The 9,478-nt window shown below is 37.9% G+C and overlaps 1 protein-coding gene across 1 annotated transcript; it reads left to right on the top strand.

Annotated features, from left to right (window-relative positions):
- Positions 1–4,230: 4,230 nt before the first annotated feature.
- On the top strand, positions 4,231–9,070 carry LOC126815556 (uncharacterized). Its single transcript, XM_050541259.2, has 9 exons — positions 4,231–4,297; positions 4,591–4,678; positions 4,800–6,313; positions 6,558–6,648; positions 6,768–6,835; positions 7,237–7,321; positions 7,641–7,714; positions 8,110–8,191; positions 8,819–9,070. Exons 1-9 carry the CDS (start codon positions 4,264–4,266, stop codon positions 8,919–8,921), a joined length of 2,139 nt encoding a protein of 712 aa, XP_050397216.2. The 5' UTR covers positions 4,231–4,263; the 3' UTR covers positions 8,922–9,070.
- The last annotated feature ends 408 nt before the right edge of the window (positions 9,071–9,478 follow it).

Here is a 9,478-nt window from a genome sequence, read left to right on the forward strand (position 1 = left end):
CTAAATTTTATAATTTATACACACGAGTTAATAAACAAATTTTACAACTTTTACGTTTCACTGCAACAGTTTACTTTCCGGGAAAATTGTCATAAAATGTATTCAATATTAATCAGTGTGTCAGATATTTCGCAAACATTTAGTATTAAAATATTTGTAAACCTTCATATCATTATGGAATATAAATAATATGACAGGCGGCAGTTCAGAACCTTGTCGTGCTCTTTTTATCGCCAAATAGTATACGTCCTACAGTTCTGCTCCGACTGGGCTAATGAAGACAGGCATATTCCATACAATGTGCTATGAGGGACATTTTAACCGGACTGCGGAGTTGCGGCCTCCTCTTATATCGTATTCCATCTGCCAAGGGATCTTTTACGTGAACACTAATGTGTACACGGGACCTCGGTTTTTCGTCCCATCCGAACGACTAAACATGTGTCCTTGTCAGGCTATCCGTCCTGCACACTGACGGGGAATCACGCCTGAAAATCCCGATGAACTTTCTCGGCCAACACCGGGAGCGAACCCGCGACGCCCATTTGTTAATATGATATGTCATAAATATAATATCAATTTGATTTAAAATCAAGGACTTTTGTAAATTAGTTTAATTATGTATTTGAATTTAAGAAAACGCTGTGATATAAAATGAATGGTAATCTTTTAATGTAACCTTTCCAACCTTACGTTTTCATTGCAATATAAGAGTAATAGGGTTAAACAACATACAATGATTTATTCAGCAATTAATCTGACAGTCACGTCACGAAAAGAGTCTAAGCATTGCCTCTATTATATCATAAAGACCGATGATCAAAACAGTACAGAATGAGGTGGGTTGTGAAAAAACCCATTTATGATGAACTTTAAAAAATATATCAACTGATCCATTATCGTTATTTAGATTTAATCCATCATGTATTTTTTCTGAAGCAACTCCCTTGAGTAACAAGGCGTGTTTATTATAAAATTGTCCTCCGTTTTTAACCAATTATTAAAATCCTCATATCCTCAATAATCAAGTTAGTTTGAATAGTTCCCATATACCATCTAGTTTTTTCGACATTTGTATAGATATATACATCAATTTCTGGGAATCACGGTGGCTCACTAACCTAGAGGTCCTGGGTTTGATATTGTTGTTAGCGGAGAAAGGTCTTCGAATATCCAAGCGTTATTTTCCCTTCTCAGTAATGCATGACCCAATGAACAGTGTATGGTCGTTTGTTTGGGGCGAAAAACCGACAGTTGGAATTCAATAATAAAGGAGACCGTAGCATCGCTGTCCACTTCCATAAATTTGTTCCCTAAACAGCGGCCAAAAACAGATAAGCGACGTGTTGGGTTAACGAATGGAAAGCGATATTTACTTATCAATCCAATTCTAATTGAAGCAAATAATCTATAAAATCCTTCTGTATTTAATGTTTGTTATTCTGTGTTCTAGGACAGGGTGGACATGTAATTAATGGACGCCGTGTGCAAGGTAAAGCTATATCACTACATCCATTGATTACGCGATATATACTCTTCAAAAACATAGGGGATATTCAGAAACAATACAAAACTGCGGAAATGCGCTACTGTTTTTATTAGAGGTAACCAGTGGATGTTAATAACAGGCCAATTGCCTACACATGAACATAAACAGTTCATATGGGCGGCTTATCTGACGACCCGATTTTACCCGCAAGAGATACACCGTCAAAAGTGAAAATAGACGTTTTTGATTTTTGTCTTAATAATCAGTTGCTCCACCAATCCTCAGACATTCAGCAATTCGTCGTGGCATGCTCCTAATCAACCGTCCAATCACGATTTGGAGCTATCTGATTCATTCCTCTTGCAGTACCACGGCCAATTCTTGCAGTGTTGTCGGTTGACTTTGACGTCGACGTCGACGAACACGTCACCCGATCATGTCCCAGACATGCTCTATAGGAGAAAGGTCATGTCTCATGGCTGGCCAAGGCATATGGGCAATATGGTGACGTCGGAGGTAGTCTTTCACGACACGAGCGTGGTAGGCACGGGCATTGTCATCTTGAAAGACGAAACGTCGACCTGCACGTTGAGCAAAGGGCAGAACTATCGGTGCCACGATGTGGTCACGGTAGTACACACCAGTCATCCTTAATTGAACAATATGCAAGTCTGTTCTGCCAGTCACCATAACAGACCCACGCCCGAATCTGTTATGCTGTCTGACGTTAACGTTAGCATGACGCTCATTTACACGCCTCCAAACGCGAGCACGCCTATCGGTGAAATCCAGAGTAAATCTGGACTCATCTGAGAACATTACACGCGCCCATCGACGATTATCCCAATTTCTACGCTGCCTACACAATTGACGCCTGTGCTATGTGCCGACGTGGTAATGGAGGTACAACACGTGATCGTCGCGCATGCAAATGGGCTGCATTTAGCCGATTTCTAATCGTTTCGGGTGTACCTTGAATTCCTGTTACTTGATACAAGTTTACAGAAAGCTGGTTGGCCGTTTGTCCTCGATCTCGCAGGACCTGTGTACGAATGTATCGATCCTGGGCTTGTGTAGTGGCCCTAGGACGACCAATACGAGGTCTATCATCAACATTGTGTTTTTGTTGGTACCGGTTCCACAGTCTGCTGATCACAGACTGTGACACAGCTGTGTAGAATCCATTTGAAGCATGCCAATAGCACGTAGACATTCATCATGTTGAAGACGTCTCATTGCAAATGGAACGTAACACAGTAAAAAAGCAAAGATACGCTAAACAGTAAATCTTATGCAAGAACCGATAGGAAAGCAAACATGGATAGGATAAACAAGCACGAGGCAATTTTCATCAAACCTTCCAGGAAGTGTCAAATTTGATAATGAACCCTTCCCACGTGTATGGAGCTATTGGGTGTCGCATGTGCAGCCCAGTGGTTCTGTTGGGGCGATAAGTTCTTCATCTGTGAACATAATCTCAAAGCATGTCAAGTATCCATAACTATTTATCATATCACAACCCGCATAGGTATTTGCATTTCAATATCCCCTATTTTTTAAGAGTATATTTTAAATACGGGTCAGGGAATCTGAAGAAGAAGAATTTGTCTTATTATACCTAAGTGCTATCTTTTTTTAAATTTTCTATATTTTCTATATTTATAGCCTTAAAGCTTATCTTTTGGAATTGAATTAATAAATAACCTAATACGGTTCAGGGTTTAATGAGGCTTATTGAATACCCAATAGTTATTTCATTAACCTACAAACCACACAATAATATTGTTAACAAACTCTTTCTATAATTTTGTATGTAATTGGGTGAAATACATAGCTTAACTAACATTGTTATCTTAATGTTTAGAGTGTTCAGCCTCTGAATGGTATTACTGTTTCCTTAGTCCTTGCTATTTCAAGTCGTGCTATGCTTATCCAAATGCAAAATGCAGGTAAATATTCAATTCAATTATTATGTTCAATAAATAAATAACTTTCTTAATTGATACCTGGAATTGTTAAATCGATCAACAGGGCCCTTCCATTTGTCCCACAATCAGAAGTTTGGTATCGGCGAAGAGTTAGATTTGCAGTTCTCTGACGATGCTATATTTGATGTATATTAATATAACTGTAAGGTCATTGTCTGGGAATTATGATTTAATGATTTTACTAAGTTGACTGTTTCATTTCGGATATTAAACACATGTTATTGTGTACATTCCCGCAAAAATAATTTTCTATTTTTATCAGTTCCAACACGACAAATATACAAGCTGGCTATATTAATTAAACAAGTACGAGCGCACTATTGACCGGGTATCGATAATGACATTTTGGAATGTGCTATCATATCAAACATCGAAGTCCGTCAATCGATGCGCAGTCGTCTTGTCAAAGGAATGATCATGTCAAATTTCATGTTGATCGTACTTGAATTTGCGTAGCCTTAGTATAGGCCTAGTTGTTCCGAAGAGCATCGCCCCAAGAACAAAACAAGATGAGTAGTTCGTGGGGCCCAGTTCCGGTTCCAATAATTTCAATCACTTTCTTCCTTATCATTTAGCAAACGGTGATCAGATCGTTACATTAACTCTAAACACAATGAGCTTCTACTTTAAATTACTACCAAAAAAATCCCATTATCAATTGGAATTTCGGTATAGGTAAATATCCTATCTTTTAGCTGGGTTTTAGTAATTATAACACCGCCTACGTATTTTCACATTTTCAGTGTACAGACTACACAATGTGGAGGATGTCTTGCAGTATGGTCAATGAATGGTCAAGAGGTGAACTGTGACGTGCCTAGTAAGATGTTGCTATCTGTTATCATATCACTAATTTTCCATAATAAACACCACAGATTATCCTATATTCTTTTAGCACTACTTCATAGCTTCTACTTACCCCTTGAGAGCACACTGAATCCTTTTCTTTTTCATTGATATTCCTCTCAACAATTATTGCACATAAGTGTACTTTTAACCTAAATTTATTTTGGGATATTGAAGGTTTCAAAGGTTACGGAATTTTAACACATGACGTATCCATAACATATTGGTTTGGTATAATGTATTGAAAATTATTTTTAATTTCAATAGGGTGCCCACCTGGTGTTCGTGAGCTGAGATGTCCGAATACTTTATGTGCCGATCCTTTTTGTCCTGATTATCCAAATGCGGTATGCAGGTAATGCTATAATTAATACTATAATAAATGTCTGAAGAGCAACTTTTATTTCTTTCGATTTATAAATCACGGAAACGTCGAAATAGTAACTAGATATTGATAAATAATACTTTTGTTTCAGACCAGAAACTTGTGGACATTGTGGAGAAGATTATTTTCTAAATGGATTACAAGTCGACTGCTTCCTTTCTTTCCGGAAAAGAATGAAGAAATTAGCCCCCGTATCATTCAGTCCACACGCATCCGTAAACCAGGGTGTTATGCAACCGGCAAGTATTGGTCAAGCTGCTCATGTCGATATCAATAATGCAGCTGCCAGTATACCAACTGTACCGTCTTCACTGAACATCCAACTAAACTCACCAACAATACAGCCAAATGAACAACCCTCTATTAATATCAATAACGCCGGAAGCCCTGATCAAATGGCAGCCGCTGCAGCGGATACAAGTGGAATAATGGGCGTACAACATGAAAATGGAGCCGTCACAATTCACGTGCCCTCGCAGGGTGGCGTGGCGTCTGTAAATATCCCTGCACCAGGTACCATCGAACTACCACCCCCGGTTAATATGGAACCCGTATCACCATTTACCGAATTAGGATTTGCAGATCCTGCTGTTAATGAAGCAGTAGTGGAACAGAATAGAAATGTCAATCTACCGTCTGTCTTGCATTCGCCTATAGATTCTCAAACTGCGTTATCAGGTGTGCAAAATCCAAACAGCCAATCTACGAATGTCCCTGTTGAAAATATTAATGAACGGAACGTTATGAATAGACAAGAACCAGTAACTAGCAGTAATCCAGCCAACCAAAACGGTCAGGAACCACAAAGTGGCTTCGATATTTTTGGTTTCCTTGGCCCAGCTCAAAATGAACCAGTGCCAATAATTGCAAATGAACCAACTTTCATACCAACGCAAGCCAGTTCTACTTTACCCTCTAGTAATAACCCAGTCCCTGCAGACACTGGCTTACCAGATACTGCCAGCAATCCAACCAACCAAATTGGTCTGGAACCACAAAGTGGCTTCGAAATGTTTGGTTTCCTTGGCCTAGGTAACAACGAACCAGTCGGAACAATTGCAAGTGACCCAACATTCATTTCCACGCAAACCAGTTCTAATCTACCGTCTAGTAATAACCCAAAGCCTACAGAAACAGGCGTCTCTAACACCCTAATTGATTCTTCCGTGAAAATTAGTAACACGCAAACAACCCAGGAACCCGAAAGTGCTTTCTCTTTTTTGGGCTTGGAAAGTCCTTCCTTAGTTGAAGTGCCTGTAAACAATGTACCAATCGCTGATGCCGCCACGTCTACCGCAAACAACAACAATATACCGGTTGATACACCAAATCAGATAACAGGAGTTAGTGTGCCTATTGATACTCTCCCATCTAATATACCTCTTAGTTCACCTATTGAAACACCCAAAGTATTGAATACAGTACAGGTAAATGGGGAGAATCCTGCTCCCCAAATTTCAGTGGAGTCGATAGCCCCACAGTTGCCAGGAATGCCAAGAATTCAAACATCTAATATCCCTACAAATATAAACAATCAACAGTCCCTGTCTAATCCTGTACAAGTTCCGATTGGGTCAGCAGCAAGAGTTACCACTTCATTCCAAGGTTAGCAATAAAACAGCATCTGAAATGCCTTTTACCATACTGTTATGTTAAATGCTGATAATCAGCAGATTCAACCGCTTTCAGAAATCTCAAAATAAAGAAATAAAGTAGTCATATTTTACTTAGTTCGTATCTAGGGGTAATCTAGTAATATAAATGTCAATGAATAAGGGAATATAAATCCAATCGCCATACAAGCAATTAACATATACAATTATATACATATAGATCTATATTATTTCAGCGAAACCCTGTCTTCCGGGGGTGATGGAAGCTTCTTGTATTGAAGACCCGTGTTACCAGCAAACTTGTCATATTCCGGGTGCAGTTTGTCAGTAAGTATTCTTTCAATTCACCTTTTTTTTGGTTCTATTTGGTCTGCCTTACGGACTTTAACGGTACAGTTGAAACTACCTGCTTAGAGCATTCGTTAATTTTGGAATTCTTGTTTCAGTCAAACAGGGTGTGGTAGTTGCCATGCCGAATGGTATGTTAGAGACAGAGTGGTAGATTGTAGTCAACGTACGTAATTCTTGGTATTTTACAGAGTGATTACTATATTTAATAGCAAGTGCAGGAGGACCGCGCCACACATTAACATTCACAGAAGACATGCCTGCAGACAATACACACAAGGATATACATACATTTCAAACAATAAACAGCAAAAGTATATATCAAATCAGGTGAAAAGCATGTGAAAAAATATAAAGTTTATTAAAAAAAAAGTTAGGACATAAATCCTTATTTCTATAAAACAGAGACAATTTGGCGAACTGTGTTGACGACGGTCGTCTGCTTGGTAAAGTTACTTATCTTGGCATCATATATTTAAGTCACCGATTGTATTGTTGTGCGTGCGTTTTTTAGTAACCGATGTTGTTCTTAGCATGCTTTAAATAATACCATATTCTATCTTCCAGCTTGTCCCAAAAATACTATTGAAGCAGTCTGTACGAATCCATGTACTTTCATGAGTTGTCCAGCCCATCCAAATGCTATTTGCAGGTAGGTGTAGCGTCCCATTTTAGGAAACTTTGGATTATTCTGATCAGTCATTTTATATCACTATAGCATGTGACATTGACTCGTCCGGATTGTGCATGGGTGTTCTCAATCTGTTATTAATATATTAGTAAGTGCAACTCGCAAAACAAAACCTACATGGACATTGCAAGAAATAAACAACATATATCAAATCAAGTGAATGGATCCGGGGACCAGTCGTAAGTGTTAACTGCGCTGTACAGTCCCGGGCCTGTAGTGATTGATAACAGGCTTCAGACAAAATGAAAAACAAAGTTATGTTTCTATGCTTTTCTTACAGAATGTCCAAATGTCAAGCGTGCACAGCAGAATATTTTGTAAATAACCAGAGAGTTGACTGTAATTTACCTCAAGGTAAGTATTGCATTAATCTGGATGATTGGTTTTGTGAAAAATATTGTGTATGAATATAGAGACCATTTTGGATTTTTCTTGCTTTCAGAAGAGTTAAATTGAAATAATATACTATTTGAGTTTAATTTTTGTCTCTAGAATGGAACCAGGGGCACATTACATGGTTTATTTATAAACTAAAATTCATGGAAATAATAGTAGTATATCTGTATATCTAATACATTGATGACGCACATAACCAAGTTGGTGGTGTAAAAGAGGTTTGTTATTTTCCTGAAGTAATGGAATGTCACAATAATATTTGGTTGTTGAGCGTATAGTCAGTTTATTGAAATACATATTACACCCATATTCCTTATTTTATATGGCGCATGTATTTGTTATTATTTTTACAGAACCGTGTCCACCTGGAGAAGAACCACAGGGTTGTGTATGTATGATGCCGCTTTGTCCACTTGATTTGCCTGCACGATGCAGGTACGTACCTGTATAAACCAGGACCATTTTTTATATGCCCATTTTGAAGCGGACAATTTTTATCCGATGGATCATTCCATATTAAATCATTGGTGATGTGCACTTTTTATGAAATGAAGGTCAAGTCAAGAGCACCTCTTCAAGGACTTTTTATCTCGTTCTCTGTCCATTTCTTGCAACATGTGGGTGCATCTAGCATAGCAACCGCTCGTTGTTTTTATTGTATGTAGTTATCTCTTAACTAATCCGGATTATACAATGGCCCAGAGGGCTCATTCAGAATTTGAAATCTAGAATTTTAAATAAACAAACTCTCAGTCCTGTTTGTGACATAATATATGTTATCGGATACACTTTTCTTTGAACATTTAAATCTGTATCTATGATGATTAATTATCTTAAGGGGCCATGCTTACCACTGATACCTGAACATTGGTCTGGAAAATCCCATTTTCCAAAATTACGCAATTACGACACTACTTCGTTCTCTGTTATGATGTAAGTAAGTTATGTAGCTGGTATGCCCCTGGGGCAACCGATCGTCCCTTTTAAAGTCTACCTGAGACAATACATGTAAAATATTAACATGTGTACACATACCGTTACATGACACTTTATTTATTTCAGGATTGTTGGGTGTGGTAGCAGCTGTAGAATAGAATATTACAAGATGGGGCCTGCAGGTATAGAGACAGTAGACTGCGGTTTATACGGAAGAAAGAGGGGTTGAATTTAGCTATACTAAAATGATTGTAGATTAGAAAGTGCTGGGATTGTGCATTATTGTTTATTTGGTTTAAATCGTCTAGTTATTTATTTGTCATGCACATTCATGCTTTTAGTAAGCTATTATCTAGATGAGGGTATTAATTTATAATAAACAAGGTTTTGAAAAATAATCATTTTTTGTTCTGTGGAATTTTGTTAATTGATGTTAGTTTTTTTCTTCAGAAATCCGTTATTTTTGATTTAGAATTAAATGAATTACATGTTATGTGGCATTGGTCTGAATTGTGCAATGTTGATTTATTGTTCTCTGTATAACTATTTTATTTACCTATTTTTGCCTTCTGTCTGTGTTAATTCTATTCCGCACTGTGGCTTATTACATAATATACCATCTTTTAATATCACCGTCAATCCGTCTGTTGTTATCAGAATTATTAGGGGATACCAGCAATTTCCGAGAGAGAGAGAGAGAGAGAGACAGACAGACAGAGACAGCGAGAGAGAGAGATGGGGTTTAACGTCCACACGACACAGACTAGGTCATTTCGGGACAAACAT

Source organism: Patella vulgata, chromosome 3 (genome assembly GCF_932274485.2).
Source record: "Patella vulgata chromosome 3, xgPatVulg1.2, whole genome shotgun sequence".
Taxonomy (NCBI): domain Eukaryota; kingdom Metazoa; phylum Mollusca; class Gastropoda; family Patellidae; genus Patella; species Patella vulgata.

Bases quoted from the DNA above. Each gene is read 5' to 3' on its own strand.
- LOC126815556 (XM_050541259.2), top strand. From the start codon at position 4,264: ATGAATGGTCAAGAGGTGAACTGTGACGTGCCTA. The intron at 4,298-4,590 runs GTAAGATGTTGC...TAATTTCAATAG, and splicing joins GGTGAACTGTGACGTGCCTA to GGTGCCCACCTGGTGTTCGT. The intron at 7,715-8,109 runs GTAAGTATTGCA...TTATTTTTACAG, and splicing joins TGACTGTAATTTACCTCAAG to AACCGTGTCCACCTGGAGAA.